Raw genomic sequence first — 20,999 nt, 5'->3', positions numbered from 1 at the left:
ATAGGAACTCCTGCTGAGAGCAGCAAAACCTAGTGCCAGCTGTGTGTTGCTGTTTACCATAGACTCCAAGCCACTGCCACTAGGCAGTCACTCGACCATTTTCTGGAACAAGCCAGTACTGGCCACAGCATGGCAAGACCCTCCCCCAAAGGATCAGCACAGGTCCCAGCCACGTGGTGTTCTGAGAAAAAACATAGGAGGGTAGTGCCGCCTGCAGACAGACAGCTCAGAAACAGACAGGGTGAAGGCGAGGAACTTACAGAACCAGGGGCACAAAAGGGGTGATTGAACTTTCCATTCTGGAGATTAGAGAGCATGGTGAAGCCACTTTCACAGTTAGCCCACCAGCACTGATCAACCTCAGTGAGCTAAACAGTGCCACCAAGTGGAGAACGGAGCCATTATACCAAGCCCTGCCCTCTGTGCCTTCCAGGCACATCTCCACTAGGGCAATCACCCTGAGAATCAGAACAGCAGAATCCTCCCCCAGAAGACCCGCACAAATCCCTTCTATGCACTAAGTCTACTGATCATAGAGCTCTGCAAGGTTTCAGCTCCACAGGAAAGTAGATCTAGCTTCATTTAGGTTGTTTGTTTGTTTGTTTGTTTGTGTTGCTTCTATTTTTTTTTCCCCCTTGGATACAGAAAGCCAATTTTTATTTTATTTTTTGTTTTATTATTTTTTAATTTTTATGTTTTTTCTTCTCTTTTTTTCTTTTTCCTGTAAAGTTTCTCTTAACAAGCAGACAAAAAGACACCTAGAATCTAGCTTCATTTATTTGATTTAAAATTTTTAAATTTTATTATTATTATTTCCCCCCAAATGACAAGATGGAGGAATTCACCCCGAAAGAAAGACCAGGAAAACATGATGGCCAGTGATTTAATCAATACAGATATAAGTAAGATGTCTGAATTAGAATTTAAAACAACAATTATAAGTACTCTATCTAGCTGGGCTTGAAAAAGCATAGAAGACATTAGAGAATCCATATTGCTGAGATAAAAAATAAAAGCTAAAATCTAGTCAGGCCAAAATTAAAAATGCTATAACCAAGATGCAATCTCGAATGGATGCCATGAATGCAACGATGAATGAAGCAGAGCAGCAAATCAGAAATATAGAAGATAAAATTATGGAAAATAATGAAGCTGATAAGAAGAGGGATACAACACTTAGAGAACTCAGTGATTTATTAAAGAGGAATAACATCTGAGTCATAGGAGTTCCAGAAGATGAAGAGAGAGAAAAACAGACAGAAGGTTTATGTGAGCAAATTATAGCTGAAAACTTTCCTAATCTGGGGATGGACACAGACATCAAAATCCAAAAAGCACAGAGAACTCCCATTAAATTAAATAAAATTAACCATCACCAAGGCATATCAGTCAAATTCACAAAATACACAGACAATGAAAGAATCCTGGAAGCAGCAAGGGGGAAAAAGTCCTTACACTACAGGGAACACTTTGAAAAATTAAATATTACCTAAAGGAGAGAAGAAGATATTTATGAGCAGCACATAACAATTTTAGAGAAGATGGAGGCCATGGATACTTGCCTTAATCTGAGAAATTAACCTGCAGTTCTCTGAAGGGATTTTGCAAATCAGTCTTGTCCCATGCCCAACTCTACCACATACCTAATATTCATATAAAGTTATAGATTATTTTATAGATTACAAAATGGCTCTGAGGAAGGTGAATCCCAACACAGGTAAGCAGTATAAACAGGACCCGATCATAACAACTATTTACTGAGTGCCAACCATGTGCACACTGGGTTCAGGCCTCCAATTCAGACCCTAGCTTGTGCTCTTTGAAGTGCCACTGATGGGAAACATGGCAAGAATCCTTCCCTTCATCACTAGCCCCAGGCCAGGAGCATTTGTTGCTCCCGGTTTGAGAAGTGAAGTAGTAGTAATCAGATGTCACCTCATTGAAGCCTCTCAGACTTGGTTCAGGTTAGGCTCTTTCTCCACCACCAGGATTTTGCACTCTGTGCTGTTACTGGTCCTGCGTCCATCTCCTTCATGACACCAAGCTACCCCAGGACAGAGGCTGTCTTGCTCATTTCTGTAACTTTAGGGAGGAGCTAGCACATCAGCTGGCATAATACTTACTGAATGACACCACCAGCGAAAGGGCTCTGGATTTTTAAGGAGATAGGAGAACTGAGGTTTAGAGTCAGTCCCTTGACCCAGGTGTTTCATGTAGGTGATTCCATGGAATCCTCAATAGTACTTAGTGAGGTAGCCATCATCATTTCTGTTTTACAGATAAAGAAACTGAAGATCAGAAGAGGTAGACCTGTCCAAGATCACATAGCTAGGAGGAGATAGGCCTGGACATGCTGCTAGAAACTGAGACAGTGATTTCTTCACATTCCTTCCTTTTACCCCTATTCTCTATGAGTACCACTCTAGACATAGCAAGCCTGATAAAAGAAGGCAAAATTTGGGGACAGGGTGTTACATGCATGGGGCTAATGATGGAAAGATGGTCCCACAGATGTGGGCATTAAATCTCCTCTGACCTCAAAAAGACTAGCCTGTGTCTCTCTGAGGAACACAGACAGCTATGGGAAGGCCTTGGACACAGATTATGTAGGGCTTTGGGAAGCCTCCTTCTAACTTCTGTAATAGAAGTGTATTTATTTGGGCAGCTCTGTCCCATGCCTAGGCAAAAGGGCCATGTTCAGTCCTCAGTGTCCAGGCACAAGTGAATCTTTACCATTTTTTCCTCTGTTGATGGATCGGACAAAGGATTTAGGGAGCCTGCAAGGGAAGGGGTGAAAGACGGGAAAGGGGCCTATGACAAACCTTGGGCCTTTTGCTCCTGCCTAGAAATGTCACAAAGCACAAACTCAACAGATAGGGCTCCTGGTCCTTTGCTTTGGCCCTGGGCCCCACCAGCCCTAGCTTCACTCTGTAAAGACAATTATCTTTCACAGGGGTCATATATCCCAGAGCTCACATAATGGTCCCAAGTACAATTTTTCTGGTCTTTCTGTTAGAATACAGCCCTCCTTATGGTCCCCTTTGGAGGTTAAGTCCCCCCCACCAATTATGTTCCTCAAGGGGTGCCTGGAATCTTGTCCCATTCCTCTGGGATGAGGCAGTTGTTGCTCTTGAAATGATTAATCCCATCATTCCCTAGGCCCATGAAGGGATCAGCAGCTGCCAAGGATGTCCTACATCTAGAAGTAGCTGCGCCAGTACTGGATAGCTCCTACCAGCCAAAAACTTTCCCTCCAGCTGGCATTTTGTCTCTGAGGCCTCAAAAAACAGGGCTAAGCTTTCTTTTCTTGGAAGGCTCTTTGAAAACAGTAATCCCAGCTCTACTGGTTATAATTCTTCCAGCCTGGGGTTCTCTGATTCAGTCCATGAATCAACAGCCCTAGAAGAGCAGAAAGGAGGTTTGGTTAGAGATGCTGGTCCGCTCAGGCTCCTTGAGGACTGGAGCAAAGTTAGAACTGAAGTTTGGGCTGAAACTGAACCCAGGGATATTGGCAGGGGCTGCCACCCTGGTGCATCTGTTGGTGTTGGCCTAGGTTGGAGCTGTGGGCAAATGCCTTGCCACACTGCAGGCAGACATAGGGCTTTTCACCCTCTGGGCCACCTGATGGATGAGCAGGTAGGAGCTCTGGGTGAAGCTCTTGCCACACTCACTTGCAAGTGTAAGGCTTCTGACCTGAGTATGTTGGTGCTGCAGCAAACTTGAACTGTCTACAAAACTCTTGCTGCAACTGGAGTACTTATAGGGCTTCTTGCCTATATGGTAGCATTGGTGTTTAAGGAGCTTGGGGCTGTGGGAGATTTTGTCACATTCTGAACAGGCAAAGGGTCATTCACCCAAGCGGATGTGCTGGTGTTCAGTGCATTGGATGCACTCACAGCTTGGGGCTGTGGGAGATTTTGTCACATTCTGAACAGGCAAAGGGTCATTCACCCAAGCGGATGTGCTGGTGTTCAGTGCATTGGATGCACTCACTAAAGCCACAGCCACACTCAGAACACTTGAAGGATCATTCTTCATTATGTGTGTATGTTTGTGTCATAGGCAGTCCAAACTGTCTGTGAAGTTCTTGCCACACTCACAGCAATTATAAGGCTTCTCCCCAGTGTGTGAACATTGGGGCTTGAGCAGATAAGAGCTGTGCCCAAAGCTGTCACTGCACCAGGCAAAGCAGTAAGAGCTTCACACCCGCGTAAGCGCTGGTACTGTAACAGGTTGGAGCTAAAGCTGAAGCTCTTCCTGCAGTCCCCACAACAGTAGGGTTTCTTGCCTGTGTGGGCGCTCTGGCGCTGGATTAGATTGGAACTAACGCCAAGTCTTAGTACATTCAGCATTTACAGGACTTCTCACTGGTATGCTGCCGTTGGTGTTTAACCAAGTCAGATCTGCGGCCAAAAGCCTCCCCACACTCTGGGAATTTGTGGGGCCAGAACCCTGAGTGGGAAACTACGGTGTGGCAAGAGATTGGAGCTCAGACTGAAGCAACAGCCACACGTATGGCAGAGGCATGGTTTCTCGCCAGTGTGTATCTGGTAGTGCTTAACTAAATCTAAGCCACGTTGGAAGCTTTTGACACACTCCGAACAACAGTACAGGGATTGCCACCCACATGGCTGCTTTGGTGGTGAAGAAGGTCAGGGAGGTACGCTGCGATCAGTCCACACGCCCGGCACCCGAAGGCTTTGGGGAGTGCAGGACAGTTTGTCCTGTCAGAAGCTTCTTCCCTGGGCCAGAGCTCGACCTACATAGGCATTCCAAGTCCAGCAGCATTTCCCAGGCGGCCGGCTATCGCAGCCACACCAGGGAGGGCAGCTCTGGTGGAACAACTCCGCCAAAGAGGGTGAACCTCGGGGTTTCCTTGGGATCCTGATGTCCAGTTCCCTGCCGCTCCGCCCCGTCTTAGTTCTCCCTTGCCACTTCTGGCGACGTTGACTGCATCGCCGTGAATAAAGCCCCGTTTCCTAAAAACCACCCATTCAGTTCACAAGCACAGCGGCAAGACATTCGGGACCCAGGGAATCCAGCACCGGAAGCGGAAATGCCCAATAGCCCGTGCCGCTCTAGGAAGTGGCAGGGAACGGTCTCGGTAGGTTTAACCCTCTCATTCACTTGACTGAGCAAGAGCTCCCAATCTGCGGCCACTAACAGCAACTTGACCCTTTAGGCCTTGCTCGCGGTCCTGAGTCCGTCAGCACGGACTTCGGTGCCCTGGCCATCACTGTGGGCAGCGAAGCGAGCCGGAAGGAAAAGGGAGGGTCGCTGTGGTGGACACGCGGGGGTTCGGAATAGCCACGTCACTTGGGGCAGCACGGTACTGAGACTCCATGGTCGGATGTCTGGGTTCTCCAAAAGAACCAGCCCACTGCGAGCCACCTGAGAGTTTCCCCTCCGTCCTATAACCTAAGCGTGCTAAGCAAGGCGCGGACTACATATCCCAACATGCACCGCACACGATTCTTGGGTTCGCACGATTAGATAACCATTACTCTACGTGCCTTCAGCGACTGTCCAGAGGGCCGGGATCGAGAACTACAACTTCCAACTTGCAAAATAACTGCGGCGGCGCTACTTAAAAAGCGTCAGAGAGGAGGTGCGTGGCCACGCCCCTCCTCCAGTTCCGCTCCCTTGGACGGACGGCGAGGAGGGGGGCGGAGCCTTAGGCGTGAGCCAAGATGGCGGCTGCGAAACCGACTCTCACGGACTCGCTCTCGTTCTGCCTCGCGCAGCTCACAGCGGCGGCCGGGGAGGGTCTAGGTGGGGGAAAGGACACAGCTACCAACGAGACACCCTTGGGCCGTGCGCTCTTAGCCCTCCGCACACGCCACGTCAAGGCAGCAGGGGGAATCGAGCGCTTCCGGGCGCGCGGCGGGCTCCGCCCCCTTCTCGCGCTGCTGCGGCGAGCGGCGGCAGCGGGTCCCGCCCCGTCCCAGGCTGGCTCAGGCTCCGCCCCCTCGTCGGTCGAGTCAGCGATTTATGATGGCCCCGCCCCCTCGTCGGGCCCTGCCCCCTCCTCTGCGTCGTCGTCGTCGCCCTCGCCGCCAGCGCGCCTGCGCAAGACCCTGGACTTGGCGCTCAGCATCCTAGCCAACTGCTGTACGGAAGGGGCGTGCCGGGCTGAAGTGCGCAGGCTCGGAGGCATTCTCTCTTTGGGTAAGTGCTCCGCCCTCATTTCCTAGAAGGATTCCGCTCACAAATCCTTCCTTCTCTGGGGTTGGGCGGAGTCTTGAGTTCTTTGTGTTGTATCCTGGAAGAACACGCCTTTAGACCGTGTAACCTCCCCCCCCCACCCCCCCCACCCCCGCTCTCAAACCTTCAAGCCTTCCTTATAGATGATACCCAATCCTGACCAGATCAGATAATTACAGCCATTACCTGCGTGTTGGTTGTTGGACACATCCCTCGAATCCGAGCTACTGGAGACCAAAGGATTATTTGGTGACTTTTTGGTAATTCTTATCCTCCATTTATGAGGTTTATAGCAGACACTACATGCCTACTGAGTGGCCCTGTGCAGAGCTCCCATTTGGTGAACTTTAGGTCAGAAGTTGTGGTTTTTTGCAGTGAGCTAGACCGAGAGAACCGAGGCTAGAATTCCTTGTTGTAAAATTGAATAATAATAGCTACCTTACAAAACTGAAGTAGTGAGAAGCCGAGTACAAACATTGAACGCAGATATTCTAAGACCGGGTACTTTCAGGTATTAAAAACCAGCACAATAAGAACAAATCCTAACAAAAGATCGCAAGCGTTTGTTTACCAGCTAAGTTGGCGCCACCTTGTGGCAATGTGAACACAGTTTACAGAGTGCCTACCGGTTATGAAATTATGCCAGCTTTTTTTTTTTTAATGTTTATTTATTTTTGACAGAGAGAGAGAGAGAGACAGAGCATGAGTGGGGGAGGAGCAGAGAGAGGGAGACACAGAATCCAAAGAAAGTTCCAGGCTCTGAGCTGTCAGCACAGAACCTGACACAGGGCTTGAACTCATGGACCGTGAGATCATGACCTGAGCTGAAGTCAGACACCCAACCGACTGAGCCACCCAGGCGCCCCTGAAATTATGCCAGTTTTGATGAAATCTTAATTTTTTTGTACAAAACGAAAATTTAACATATTTTTAAATTGTATAAAATGCATCTGGACCATAATGTGTTTGACAAGAGGCCTGCCACATTAAGTCCTCAATAAATTATAGATCCTCAATAAATTATAGATCTTGTTATTAGCATATAACTCTCATCATTCAATCACTATTCTGTATTAAAAAATTTTTTTTAACATTTATCTATTTTTGAGACACAGAGTATGAGTGGGGAGAGAGCAGAGAGAGAGGGAGACACAGAATCTGAAGCAGGCTCCAGGCTCTGAGCTGTCAGCACAGAGCCCGACGCAGGGCTTGAACCCATGAACTGTGAGATCATGACCTGAGCCAAGGTCAGACACTTAACCGACTGAGCCACCCAGGCGCCCCTTTTCTGCATTTTAAATAACTCCTATGTCCGTCCACATTTATTCCTTCTTCTTTCATGTGCCCAGAGACTGGTGCCCATGTGCTGGGCTGTGGTGGTAGCTGACTTGCTTTAAGCCACTGTCCTTTCTCACCTTAACAAGAGTCTCCTTGCCTCTCTCCCTGCCTTACTCTTTTTCCCTATAATCCATTCTCCCCATGGCTACCAGATTGTATCACTTCACTTCTATTCTTAAAACCCTTTGTGGTTCCCAGTGCCCTCATATTCAAGTCCTGCCTGATCCCTTGGGCTGGCATTTGAGGCCCTTCATGAGGGCATAGCACAGACATTGGATCTCACTTCTGGGCCTTTGCAAAGGCTGCTTCCAAACTTGAAATGCTCTGTAGCACCCCCATCCACTATCTTTCTAACAAATACCTACCTATTTAACCTTTCAGATCCAGTAAGTGTCAGCCTCTTCTGGAGGCCTTCCCTGACCCTCTCAGGCCACATTCTTAAGGTCATTAATGAGAGAGACAAGAAGGGGCAGGACCCTCAAGAGACCAAATTATCTTGCAGTGACTATTCTTCAGTGCGTGAAGACAGACAGCATCCAGAACAGAACAGCCCGTGCTCTGGGGAATTTAGCCATGGAACCTGAGAGCTGTGGGGACATCCATTCTGCTGGTGAGAAAGCTATTAGTGTGGAGTTAGCTAGGGCTTGGCGTGGGAGAAGGAGCATAGGTATCTCCTTGCTCACTCTTTGTACTCCTTTTCCCTCTCCAGGTGCTGTTCCCTTGCTGGTTGAGAGCCTGACAGCCTGCCAGGACTCCCAGTGCCTGCAGAGTGTGGTGCGTGCCCTCCGCAACCTGGCCGACTCACCCCAGCACCGCCTGGCCCTGGCACAGCAGGGAGCAGTACGCCCTCTGGCTGAGCTTCTGGCTGCTGCCCCAGACCCTGCACTGACCTTGGCCCTAGTCCGTGCCCTCTTAGAGCTGAGTCGAGGCTGCTCCAGGGCCTGTGCTGAGCAGCTAAGTCTGGGTGGAGGATTAGGCCCACTGGTCAGTTTGGCCTCCCACCCCAAAAAGGCAGTACGGGAGGCAACTATCTTGATCCTTGCCAACCTGTGTGCCCAGGGCCTTGTACGGCCTGCATTGGGCAATGCTGGTGGTGTGGAAGTACTCCTGGGTGAACTCCGGCGCCGCAGGGGACCTAATGGGGCTGGCCCAGCCTCTCAGCAGCCCCTGGTACGAGCCGTGTGCCTGCTGTGCCGGGAGGCCATCAACCGGGCCCGGCTGCGGGATGCTGGTGGTTTGGAGCTGTTGATGGGCCTGCTACGGGACCCTCGTGCCAGTGCCTGGCACCTTCGTGTCGTGGCTGCCCTCGTGGGCTTCCTGTATGATACTGGAGCCCTGGGCCGGCTACAGGCTCTGGGACTTGTACCTCTCTTGGCTGGGCAGCTGTGTGGTGATGGTGGTGATGAGGAAGAAGAGGGAAGAGAAGCTGCTTCCTGGGACTTTCCTGAGGAGCGGACCCCTGAGCGGGCAGAAGCTGGAAGCTTCCGAAGCCTAAGGTGAATCCCCACCTGATTGCTGTGGGTTGAGGACTCTGGCTGTCTTCACTATCCCATTCTATCTCAGTCAACTCTTGTTGACTCTGATTCCTGATTCCTCATATTCCCCGGACATGACCACTTTCTAGTCATCATTAAACATTCTTTTTTCCTGAGTCCATCTTTGGCCTTGGCTCTACGCCAGCACCTCTGAACTTTGGGACCCAGACAGGTTCACTGGACCATTTTTACTTTGTTGTCTGTTCACCCCTTAATAGAATATAAACTGTGGTAGGATGGGGACTTTAATTTTCTTACTGTTCATGCCTGGTACCTAATACTGGACTTCATACATAATAGGTATCAGTAATTGCTGACTGAGTTGGGGTATTTTTCGCCATTTTCCTTTCTCTCCTATCCCCCCGGCCTCATTTCCTCTCCCTGGCTTCAGTCACTTAGTTTTACATGACAGCTCTTTGGCTCTGCTCCTTTGTTGTGGTTCTGGGTTCAGTCTCCCCATTTTCCCCTCTACAGGTCATGGCTGATCTCTGAAGGCTACGCCGCAGGCCCGGGAGACATCTCTCCTGACTGGTCCCCTGAGCGATGTCCCCCACCTCCACCGCCACCGGAGCCAGCTGAGCCAACCAGCCCCACCCTGGGCCCAACTTCACTGCGGATGCCTCGCACACTGCGCACACCTGGCCGCAGCCCTGCCGCCACCTCTGAGGAGCCTTGGGGCCGTGAGGGGCCAGCGCTGCTGCTGCTGTCGCGCTTCTCCCAGGCTCCCGACCCAAGTGGGGCATTGGTGACCAGCCCAGCCCTATGTGGCCTGCTGGCCTATGTGACGGGCTCACCGGGTCCACCGAGCCCACGTGCACTGCGCATCCTCGCACGCCTTACCTGCAACCCTGCCTGTCTCGAGGCCTTTGTGCGCAGCTATGGTGCTGCACTGCTGCGTGCCTGGCTTGTGTTAGGTGTTGCCCCAGATGATTGGCCCACGCTGCGTGCCCACCCAGTTCGACGCCAGCACCGGGAGCTGGGTGTGTCCCCCATAAGAGGCCCCATCCCCCTCTGGTTCTGGACTGAGAACCTCACTCTGCTATTCATACCTTTCTCACTGCCCTGCCCAGCCCACCATCCAACCTCAGTCACCAGGTGGGAAGAGGGAGGGACTCCCAGCATGCAAAGTTCCGCTCCATCCTCTGCCCAAGTCTTGGGGCCTGTGTACCCCAACACCAGGCTTGGTCCTAACAACTTAAAATCATGTTTGTCTGTATTTCATTACCCAATATGCTCTTGGTTCTGCACTATCCTGATTGCCTTCCCACTGGGGCACACTGAGTTAGAAAACTCTGGCTTAGGCACCATATCCTCCTAGGCCCCCCACCAATCCCAACACTGCCAGGGACTTCCCTGTCTTCTGTGTCCTGACTGCAGGTTCTGAGTCCTTTAGAACCCAGATGTATGCCCTGACTATCACACTTTGTTCTTGCCCTTGATCTTCAGTTCCTAGCATCTGGACCCTTTCCCTCTAGGGCCTGCAGTCCTACCCCCTTCCATGCCGTGAGGTTTTAGCCTCATTCCTTTGAAGGACCCAGAGTTGGGACATCAACTCCCAACCTGACTTGCTCTGCCCATCTCTGCAGGTGAGATGCTGCTGCAGAACCTGACTGTGCAGGCTGAATCACCCTTTGGAGTGGGCGCCCTCACTCATCTGCTGCTCTCTGGAAGCCCTGAGGACCGCGTGGCCTGTGCACTGACCCTGCCCTTCATCTGTCGGTGAGGGGGATGTGGGTACCTCACAGGGATCAGGGGAGCAAGGTTGCTATTCCCTAATGCCACTGTTTTTCACCTTCTGAAAGATTCCCTTTCTTCCCAAAGGAAGCCCTCTCTGTGGCGCCGGCTACTTCTGGACCAGGGCGGCCTCCGGCTCCTCCTCTCAGCACTAACTCGGCCAGCTCCACATCCACTCTTCCTCTTCTTTGCTGCGGACTCCCTTTCCTGCCTCCAAGGCCTGGTGTCTCCCACTGTGAGCCCAGCCCTCCCACCTACAATCCCTTTGGATCTAGATGCCCCCTCCCCTTGCCTTTATGAACGTCTGCTGGGCCCAGCCCCCATCCCAGCCCCTGACCTGCATTTCCTACTGGACTCAGGCCTACGGCTCCCTGCCCAGCGAGCTGCCTCAGCTACTGCCTCCCCTTTCTTCCGGGCCCTGCTAGCTGGCAGCTTTGCCGAAGCCCAGATGGACCTGGTGCCACTTCGAGGCCTGTCACCCAGTGCAGCCTGGCCTATCCTGCATCACTTGCATGGCTGCCGGGGCTGTGGCGCTGCACTGGGGCCTGTTCCCCCACCAGGCCAGCCCCTGCTGGGCTCAGAGGCTGAGGAGGCACTGGAGGCTGCTGGCCGTTTTTTGCTCCCTGGGCTGGAGGAGGAGCTGGAAGAGGCTGTGGGCCACATCCACCTGGGACCCCATGGTGGCCCAGAGTCAGTGGGTGAAGTATTCCGCCTGGGCCGGCCCCGACTGGTTGCCCATTGTGCCCGCTGGGCTCTGGGGCCAGGGCAGTGCCCTCGGAAACGGGCCTTGGCCTTAGTGGGGCTTGTGGAGGCAGCAGGCGAGGAGACAGGGCCCCTGACTGAGGCTTTACTGGCTGTGGTAATGGGGGTTGAATTCGGGGGCAAGGGTTCCAGCTTAGACTGTTGATGTCCCCTGGGAGGGGATCCAAGGATGAGTTGGCTATGAAGGAGGACTCCCTCAGAGCAGCATAAGAGGAAGCTGAGCAGAAGTCACCATTGAGGACCGATGAGAGAATGGAACTGTACCCCAGGATGATGGTCTGAAGACGCCAGGGTCCGAGTGTGGGACCCACAGATGAAGAACAGCCCAGGGCTCCAGGCACCTGGCCTGGGCCAGCCTTCCAGAGTTGAGATTAAAAACTTTGGAATTGGATACCCCTATTGTGTGGTGTCTCTGCTTACTTTCCAGTGGGAGTCCCCCCACTCCCTTTACCCATCAAACAGGGTCTTGTCCAAGTTGATGTGTCTCAACACAGGCCACCCTTGGCATGTAGGAGTTTAATAAGTAATTATGCAGTGGTTCCTGGAGTCCTAGGATAGAGTAGAGTACTGGGAGAAGCCTGCTTTCTGCTTATGCAACTTCATTGCTCAGGTATCCAGCTAGACACACAGACTTTGGTTAGTGTCTTTTGAAGGGGCTGGGCTGAGGAAATGTGAGTGTGGGGATGTATGTCCAAGGCCTTGGCATTACTGTTTCCTGAGTGACCTTTGCTCATCTTGGGTCTTCAGTCTCTGTGTCTGTCTTCATCTCTTGGACGAAGTGTCCTTCTGCTATTAGCCTGAAGGAAGACCTCTATGTTCCTAGAGTCCCCAAAGCCCTGTCTTAGTTTTGCTCAGAGAGGGCCAGAACTCCAGGTTGTATTCAGCTTATGTTGCGCTGTGTATGATCTCTCAAGGCAGGATCTACATCACCAGGATCCCAGATCACTAAACCACTCAGGTGGCAGCCTGACTTCAAGGAGGGTGCCCGGACTGGCTGCCAGTTAGCTTCTGGGGAGCTAAGGTTGACATTTGCTATCTCTGTGCTTCTGTGAGTGTCCAGGTCTCTGTTCTTGGGCTGTGCATTAGAACTACCCAGAGAGTTTTTTAAAAATACTGATGCCTAGGCTCTTTCTCATTGAATTTGACTGAGGGGAGGATGCTCTGGACATCAGTATTTTTAAAAAGCTTCCCAGGTTGTTTTAATTTGCTGCTGGGTTGAGACCCACAGTCCAGGGACTGCAACACTGTCGTGTCTGTCCAAACTCCGCTCTAAGTGTTCACTTCCACCTTGATTTCCGGGGGTCTCAGTCCATGGAAGGCCCCTTGTTCCTTTGTGGATGGGGTCTGTGTCTTCTCTGTGTTCACCAGTATCTTGGGAAAGGGCTCTTTCCCAAGGGTCGCCTCAGTGTTGGGGAAAGGCTTTGTCTTGAAGGCTGGCTATGGTCTGGTTGCCTGAAAGTGTTTTCCCTGAGTCTGCATGGGGCTTGGGCCTGGGTTCAGTTTACCTGTGTCTATATGTTTGGTTCCAATTTTTGGAGAGAAGGTCCTGGCTTAGAGGATGGGAGAGTTCGTTGTGTCTATCTGTCTCCATTTCTGAGAGATTTGTGTCTAGTATACGTGCCATTTGGGATCTGTTCATGTCATTGCTATCAGGGTCTCTAAGGGAATGTCCCTGAACCTGCTGTCTAACTGATCCTTAGAACGATCACTTCTGCCCCCAACCCAACAATTCTGTCTGGGGCAAGTCTCTCTGGAATGGCCTGAGTGGACAGGGGCTCTATCAAGGACTCAGGGTGCTAGCCTTGGTGGGGGGTGTCTGCTTGAGGGCCTCAGTCTGGTCTAAGAGTCTCACTGAGTAGAGGATCTCCAGCTTGGTCTGGGAGAGCCTCTTCTCTGACTTTGGCTCAGGCAGCCTGGGGCTCCCTGTAGCTGAGGCTAAGGCTGGGGTGTGGCTGCCTCCGCGGCAGACAGGCGGGCTGGGCCTGGGTGGGCCTTGGCCCTCCTTCCTTTACACGCCCCCATCCTGGGTTCTCCCGTTCTTTGCACCCTCGCTACCCACCCCCCCGCCCCCCACCAGCTCCATCCCAGCGGGTCCCGGCTTCCTTACATGGTCACGGCCGGGCCTCCAACTCCCGGACGTCCCCCACCCCCCCGCCCCCACCGGACACAGCCCCCGCCCTGCTCGCCCAGCGCGGTGCGCCCGTGCCCCGCCATGGAGGACCTGGGTGAGTGGGGCTTGGGTCCCCTTATCCCCAGCTCCTCACCACCATCTAGACCTGCTTCCTCATCCTGGAGCCCCCTTGCACTCCCCAAATCGCCCCATCCCTGCCTTCTGTCTTCTTGATTCTGGTCTTTGCCCGCGCCTCCTTTCCGACACCACGTCCCCCTTCCTGCCTCTCCCTTCCTGCCTTTCCCGGACTGGCCGCTCCCTCCCTACTTCCCTCGCTCAGCTCCCTCCCTTCTTCCCTCGCTCTGTTCCCTCCATCACAGGCTGCTGACGGATGGGCAGGGAGGTGCAGCGCCTGCCAGTGGGCGCCTGGGCTCAGGGGCTCTGGGAAGGGAAGGGTTAAAGGGGTCTTGGGGTCCAGGCCTGGGAAAGTATATGGGAAGGAAGAATATGAAATCGAATTCTCGAGAAGAAAATGGGCCTGCCTCAGAGTTTAGGAGAAGAAAAGAGTTAAGGGACCCTAAGTATGGTAGGGGTCGGGTCTTTCCACCTAGAAAGAGAACAGATGAGTGCCAAGATGCCAGGAAGAGGTTAAGGGTTCCACTGTGGTACTCAGAGATGAATAAAGGATCCTGTAGGGACTTCTAGGTTCTGGAAAGGAAAGGATTCAAAGGATCTAGATCTGAGGATGGGTGGGGGTGGGGGGTTGTCTTGGAGGAAGAAGGAGGACCGGCATCTCCTCCTCCTGGTCTGTTGGAAAGGCTGTACTCTCCATGGGAGAGAAGGGGTTCAGGCACCCTTCAGTAGGGGGTGCTGCTCAGTAGGGGCAACCGGCTTGTATGGAAAATAAGCCAATCAGAAAGCAGGTCCCAGGAGATCTGCCAATGAGGAGCATAGGGTGGGACCCAGTACCTGGAGTTGTGCCACAGCTGGGCGAGTCTGTTTAGGTGGGGGAGGGGATCAGGAATTAGTGGGCAGAAAGAGCATCCAGCCAGAAAACTGGGTGCCAGGCATACAGCCAACTGAGCAATTTGGGGTGCAGCCAAATTTGGCTTGCGTAAATCGTCAATTTTGACTGCATCAGGGAAGATGCAGAAAATGAAAGAATCAGGTGGTTTTTGTGCATGGCTCCCAAGATGAGCCTTTGGGATGTTTTTGGTCATAAATATTCCCTGCTGCACTTCTACTTCTCTGCCTTGGTCTGGTCTGTGTTTCCATCTGATTCCTAACTTCTGCTCTTAATACTGGCTTCTGTCCTCCTCAACTACTGCCTACTTGGAACTCTTATCTTCTAATCTCTTAAGTCCCTGTCTCTGCTCTAACCTTAACCTCTCAACTTATCCTGACGGACTCTCCCCTGCAGATGCCCTGCTGTCTGACCTGGAGACCACCACCTCACACATGCCAAGGTCAGGGGCTCCAAAAGAGAGGTCTCCGGAGCCTTTCACATCTCCCCTGCCCTATGGCCACCAGTCACAGGTGAGATCAAATGTGGGGGACTGGGGTGACACTAGGGCCAAGTTTGGCCAGGGCTAGGAGAATCTGAGTTTGAGTGGGGCAAAGTATAGATCTATCATCCCACACATGCATCTTTCTCTCTGTAGACAGGATCTGGGGAGTCTTCAGGAGCTTCTGGGGACAAGGACCATCTGTACAGGTGAGGGTTCTGGGAACTGCAGGAGGTGGAAGCCAATTAAGACTCAGGTGAAGAGGCTTGGATTCCCCACCCCTGAACCCAGGCTTCCACCCTGTTTTCCAGTACGGTGTGCAAGCCTCGGTCCCCAAAACCTGCAGCTCCTGCGGCCCCTCCATTCTCCTCTTCCAGCGGTGTCTTGGGCACAGGCCTCTGTGAACTAGACCGATTGCTTCAGGAACTTAATGCTACCCAGTTCAACATCACAGGTACCAGGTCACAGAGATAGGCCTTGATGGGATGGGGACACGGTGGAGAAGGGAAAAGACTGAGGGGTATACTCTTCCAGAGTAGCAGCTAACGGGACACAAGTCTTAACTGGAAGGGGATAGAGTATGACCCCAGATCCAGTGCCCTTCTCTCCTCTCTGCAGATGAAATAATGTCTCAGTTCCCATCTAGCAAGGAGACTGCAGGGGAACAGAAGGAGGACCAATCTGAGGACAAGAAAAGGCCCAGCCTGTGAGTTTGACATGGCTGGTAGAGCTGGGAGAGAGGTGATAGATGCCTGAATTACTGGAGGATAGCATTCATTATTCTAGGGGGCTCTGAGCTAACACAAGTTGTGTTCTCCACAGCCCTCCCAGCCCATCCCCTGTTCTCCCAAAGCCTTCAGCAACCTCGGCCACCCTGGAATTGGATAGGCTGATGGCTTCACTGTCTGACTTCCGTGTCCAGAACCACGTGAGTCAGGTAGGAGGTGGGCCAGTGTGGATTTGTGGCTCCCCAACCCCTTTTAGAACCATCCACTTCTTCTGCCTTGTTGACTCAACTCTGATGTCCTTCTTGCTGCAGCTTCCAACCTCTGGGTCAACTCAGCCACCAGTGCCAAGCTCTGTGAATGAGGGCTCCCCATCCTCACCAGGGCCAACTAGCAAGGGCAGCCTAGACACCATGTTGGGACTGCTGCAGTCTGATCTCAGCCGCCGTGGTGTTCCCACCCAGACCAAGGGTCTCTGTGGCTCCTGCAATAAACCTATTGCTGGGCAGGTAAGTGGAGAACTGTGAGTAGGGAGATAGAGCCCCATGGACCCATCCTGAGAGCCAGATTTTGTGTTGTTTTCTTTTAGTAAATGACTCTGGGAAGTGGGTATTACTGTTGTTCATATTTTACAGATGAGGAAACTAAAGCTCCGAGTCACATTGCACGTAAGTGGTAGGATGAGAATGAGAATTCCAACTCAGTTACCATTTATTGTGGTTCTACTTTGTGCAGGCACTATTCTAGCTCTCTTACAAACCTCCATCTCTTAGTCTTCACAAAAGTCTTATTGGGGCCACCTACCATTTCTCAGTCATCCACAAAAGATGTTTCTGCTCCACCAGCATCCGGTGTGTGAACTCTGGTTCTTGGCTAATTGACTGAGTAAATGTTGTTGACAACAGCTGTGCCCAGTGGTTGACCTAGATCCTTTTGCTAGATTTAGTGCCCTGCTTCCATCCCAGAATTTTCAATCTTAGCAAAGCAGGGTGGCATTGTGACTTTTTTGGGCCCTAGTCACTTTCACCTTCATGGGTCCCTCCCTCCATTAAATTAAAAATTAAAATTGTGTTTTATGACTGCGTTGGTATGAAGAAGAATTTCTTAATTTTATATATTAAATCATTTTCTTCCAGCTCATTTTTTTCTTCTGATTTTTAAAGTAATTACAACATTTTCATGAGCTTCACAGTCCTAAGTACTGTGCTGGAAGACCTGGGTTGAATCTCTGTCACTTACAGACTGACTTGAACATTAAGTTCTTCATCCTAATCTCTTAGGGTGAGTGGAGAGAAATGAGTGGAGTCAAATGGTAAAAAGAAAAAAAAAAAAAAGAAAAGAAAACTTGAAATGTGCCATGTAAATCTTAGCTCATTGGGCGCATGGCAGCTCAAGGACCACTCTGATCCAGGCCTCACCCTCAACTCACAGGTGGTGACTGCGCTGGGCCGTACTTGGCACCCTGAGCACTTCATTTGCGGTGGCTGTTCCATGTCCCTGGGAGGCAGCAGCTTCTTCGAGAAGGATGGAGCCCCCTTCTGCCCTGAGTGCTACTTTGAGCGCTTCTCCCCACGTTGTGGCCTCTGCAATCAACCCATCCGACATGTGAGCTGCACCTGTCAGACAAACCCCACCTCACCCAGGGTCCCTGTGAGGTAGTCCCCATTCAAATCACAGCCCCCCGCCCACCCATGCTAAGTCCCTTGGCCTTGTCCAAGGCCCTTTGGACTCCACCCACTCTCTTTGACTTCCAAGTTCCTTGTTAGGTCTCTTGTGCCTCAAACTCCTACTTAAACCCAATTGCCTAGGTTCAGGGTGGGAGAGGAAGGGAAGAAGGGATGGAAGGCCATACTGAGTGTCCTCGTTCATGCCCCACAGAAGATGGTCACTGCCTTGGGCACCCATTGGCACCCAGAGCATTTCTGCTGCGTCAGTTGTGGGGAGCCCTTCGGAGATGAGGGTGAGAGCTTGGCTCCAGTCTTGAAAGTCACCGGTCTGCTCAACATCCCGTCTAACCCACTTTGGTCCAGCCTGCTAAGACCTTCCAAGTCTTCTGGCCCCACACTCTCCCACTTGCGAGTCCCCATCCTATCCCCTCCCACTAGGCCCCCGCTCTAGACCCCATCCCTCCCTCTCTGCTGCTCAATCTGACCACCCCTCATCTGGCCTTCCAGTCTCAGATCTTGCAAGTCTTGGGTGCAGCCTGCACCCTTTTCTTTCCGCCCTGCTCCTGCCTCTAGGTTTTCATGAGCGTGAGGGCCGCCCCTACTGTCGCCGGGACTTCCTGCAGCTGTTCGCCCCGCGCTGCCAGGGCTGTCAAGGCCCCATTCTGGATAACTACATATCCGCGCTCAGCGCCCTCTGGCACCCGGACTGTTTCGTCTGCAGGGTGCGCTGCTAGGGGGGGAGGTGTTGGGGGGGGGGGCGGGGAGTGGTGGATGGGGAGCTGGGCCAAAAGGGGAGCCCAACTAGGAGCCTAGGCCCAAGACAGGGTGTGTCACATCTGGGGTGGGGCTGTGGAGGGTGGGGTTGTCACAGTGGGTTATTAAGCTCCTAAAGTGAGTTATCTGGTCAGGGGATTGTTGGCTGACCCATCCTTTCACGGCCACCCTCCCCCAGGAATGCTTCGCGCCCTTCTCGGGAGGCAGCTTTTTCGAGCACGAGGGACGCCCTCTGTGCGAGAACCACTTCCACGCGCGGCGTGGTTCATTGTGCGCTACGTGTGGCCTCCCGGTGACCGGCCGCTGTGTGTCAGCCCTGGGCCGCCGCTTCCACCCAGACCACTTCACCTGCACCTTCTGCCTGCGCCCTCTCACCAAGGGCTCCTTTCAAGAGCGTGCAGGCAAGCCCTACTGCCAGCCCTGCTTCATCAAGCTCTTCGGCTAATGGCTTGTGGGGCTCTCCACCCACCCCTGATGCCCCCACCCAGGAGACCAAGGCCCCAGAGACCCCCACTCTTCCCCAAAAGACGTGCTCTCCTGACCCAAAGGCCTTGCTCTTTGAGCTTGGGGCTCTCCCCACCCCATCCTATGAGGCCCCACCCGCTAGAGAGACCCCCCCACCCCCAAGGTGCTGTACTCTTAAGTTCTCTGTGGTCAATTCAGAAAAGATCTGGCCAGTTTCAAAGCCACACTGCCCCAAAGTGGGTCTCACAAGTAGAGCCACCCTGCGTGAACTCTTCACTTTATCCCCAACCTTGAGGGAGCCCCCATATGGGGCAATTCCTAATAATCAGAGGACAGGACAAGACATCCCTGCTCCCTGCTCCCTCACTATTCTGAGCACTTTTTTTTCTACCTGCATAAAAACATGTTCCACATCACACTGGTGCTGTGTCTCTGACTGCTCTGGGGTGGGGGCGCGAAGTGGGGAAGCCTTGCATGGTGAAGCCCTGCCTCTGGTGTCTCTGGCTGCAGCAGGTTCTAGGTCATCACCCTGTGGCCGCAGTGGACCTACAGCCTCAGCCGTTGCATGCTGTCCTTCACATATCAAATGAGCCTGCGCAGGATTGTACAGATAGTGGCAAGCCAGGACAGGAGCTCAAGCTGGGCCCCGTGGAACCTTCCCACCCTCATTCCCCACTTCTTTAGCTCCATGTATTCTTGAAATAAGCAATTAATCTGTCTCCACCCTCACCACCTTGTCTAATTTCCAGATTTTTAAGACCCTCAGAGAGGGGTTCCATCCAGAAGTGCCAGTTTATGCCTATCCTTTGGATCTGGGCACTAAGGCACAGCTTCCCTCTTATTTATATTGACTCATTACATCTCCCCTAGGCAGAGAATGACATGTGGGATGGTCAGGACAGTGACTGAAGGAAGCACTAGGGGCTGTAGGAGCCAGAAGAAGGCTTTTAACTCAGATCAGGGGTCAAGGAGCTAAGCCACAGCAGAAAGGGGTGGGGCCAGGGATTTTTAGGTGTGGAGTTTAGGCTCTGATTCCCCAAATCCCTTTCTGAGCCCCTTAACCTTCACTTTGAACTCTGCAATTCCCTAGTGAGGGGGCCTGGATTCCTGGATCTAAACTATAAATCTGGATCTAAACAATAGCCTTTGAGGCTGAAAATGATGGATTGATTCTCAGAGGTCCTTCCTACTTAAGGAAGACCTGGTAGCCAAGGAGAGCATGTGTGGGTAAGAGACAAAGGTGAGATGTTCTCTGTCCTTGCTTCGAGCTCACCACCCCCATATCCTTTCCTAGGTCTTCCCAGGCCTCCTGCTCTTCTCCTTCCATATATTCTCCCTGGGGAATGCTGTCTATTTCCTGGGTGGTAACTACCTCTCTGTCTTGAGAATGCTCAAATTGGCCAGCTCTTGTCTCAATTCATTCATTCATCAAGTGTTCTTTGAGTACGTACTGTGGCAGGTTCTATACCAAGTGCAAGGAGACCACAGGGAACCAAGCAAACATGCTTCTTGACCTCTTGGAGCTGAAGTCTAGTAGAGGAGACAGATGACAAACAAGTACACGGGTGACATGTGTAATGAACTAATGGAGACTTTCCTGATGGTTTAAGTGAAGTTCACTCTTCCCCCTTTGTTTCCATCCGCAGCACCTCCCTAGTCCCTCATAGCGCTTATCTAATGTAAATAGGTGTTTATTTGTTGCTTGTTTATGTCTGTTTCTGAAACTTGAATACAAGCTCCTGAGAGCTGTCAGATTACACATTTGTTTTGCTTACCATTGTCTCTCCAGTTTCTAGAATGCTATCTAGCATGTGGTAGGTGCTTAATAAATGTTTGTTAATGAAGGAAAGAATGAGGAAGAAAGGAAAGGAGGGAAGGTGAAAAGGGGGAAAAAACAGAACTAAGTTGGGGAAGGGATTACTTTAACCAGATAGTCCCTGTGAATATGTAATGTGTAAGTTGAGACTTGGAAGGTTGACAAAAGAAAACGGTCAGGCAAAGAGCTTAAGGAGAGCATTTAGGGCAGAGGAAACAGTAAGACCAGGAGGTAGGAAAGAGTTTGGCATATTGAAAGAAAGGAAAGAAGGCCATATGGCTGGATCAGAGAGAGGAAGGGGGAGAGTAGTAGAAGGTGAGATCAAATAGGAAATAGGTACCATATCATGAAGGGTCTTGTGGGC

The 20,999-nt window shown here is 51.8% G+C and overlaps 2 protein-coding genes across 4 annotated transcripts; both read left to right on the top strand.

Moving 5' to 3' along the window:
• The first annotated feature begins 5,311 nt into the window (after positions 1-5,311).
• Positions 5,312-11,964, top strand: ARMC5 (armadillo repeat containing 5). 2 transcript variants are annotated; one of them, XM_045461853.1, is made up of 6 exons: positions 5,312-6,168; positions 8,045-8,152; positions 8,252-9,038; positions 9,552-10,057; positions 10,664-10,796; positions 10,899-11,964. In XM_045461853.1, the coding sequence occupies exons 1-6, from the start codon at positions 5,691-5,693 to the stop codon at positions 11,716-11,718; spliced, it is 2,832 nt and encodes a 943-aa protein (XP_045317809.1). In that variant the 5' UTR covers positions 5,312-5,690; the 3' UTR covers positions 11,719-11,964. The 2 variants fall into 2 exon arrangements, with proteins under 2 accessions (XP_045317809.1, XP_045317810.1); XM_045461854.1 differs by lacking the exon at positions 5,312-6,168 and adding an exon at positions 6,336-6,464.
• A 1,624-nt stretch (positions 11,965-13,588) lies between these two features.
• On the top strand, positions 13,589-19,235 carry TGFB1I1 (transforming growth factor beta 1 induced transcript 1). Of its 2 annotated transcripts, none has more exons than XM_045461860.1 (11): positions 13,589-13,798; positions 15,104-15,219; positions 15,345-15,397; positions 15,500-15,642; positions 15,807-15,894; positions 16,011-16,125; positions 16,228-16,422; positions 17,345-17,518; positions 17,792-17,873; positions 18,154-18,302; positions 18,533-19,235. In XM_045461860.1, exons 1-11 carry the CDS (start codon positions 13,681-13,683, stop codon positions 18,797-18,799), a joined length of 1,500 nt encoding a protein of 499 aa, XP_045317816.1. In that variant the 5' UTR covers positions 13,589-13,680; the 3' UTR covers positions 18,800-19,235. The 2 variants fall into 2 exon arrangements, with proteins under 2 accessions (XP_045317816.1, XP_045317817.1); XM_045461861.1 differs by having other exon boundaries at positions 13,660-13,798; positions 16,011-16,116.
• The last annotated feature ends 1,764 nt before the right edge of the window (positions 19,236-20,999 follow it).

Source organism: Leopardus geoffroyi, chromosome E3 (assembly GCF_018350155.1).
Source record: "Leopardus geoffroyi isolate Oge1 chromosome E3, O.geoffroyi_Oge1_pat1.0, whole genome shotgun sequence".
NCBI classification, from domain to species: Eukaryota; Metazoa; Chordata; class Mammalia; order Carnivora; family Felidae; genus Leopardus; species Leopardus geoffroyi.
The sequence above is the reverse complement of the archived record's forward strand: the minus strand, read 5'-3'. Positions and strand labels throughout refer to the sequence as shown.

Excerpts from the sequence above, each read along its gene's own strand:
- ARMC5 (XM_045461853.1), top strand. The coding sequence starts at position 5,691 with ATGGCGGCTGCGAAACCGACTCTCACGGACTCGCTCTCGTTCTGCCTC. Across the intron at positions 6,169-8,044 it reads CGGAGGCATTCTCTCTTTGG|TGACTATTCTTCAGTGCGTG; the intron begins GTAAGTGCTCCG and ends ATTATCTTGCAG. Across the intron at positions 8,153-8,251 it reads TGGGGACATCCATTCTGCTG|GTGCTGTTCCCTTGCTGGTT; the intron begins GTGAGAAAGCTA and ends TTCCCTCTCCAG.
- TGFB1I1 (XM_045461860.1), top strand. The coding sequence starts at position 13,681 with ATGGTCACGGCCGGGCCTCCAACTCCCGGACGTCCCCCACCCCCCCGC. Across the intron at positions 15,220-15,344 it reads CCTATGGCCACCAGTCACAG|ACAGGATCTGGGGAGTCTTC; the intron begins GTGAGATCAAAT and ends TTCTCTCTGTAG. Across the intron at positions 16,423-17,344 it reads ATAAACCTATTGCTGGGCAG|GTGGTGACTGCGCTGGGCCG; the intron begins GTAAGTGGAGAA and ends CTCAACTCACAG.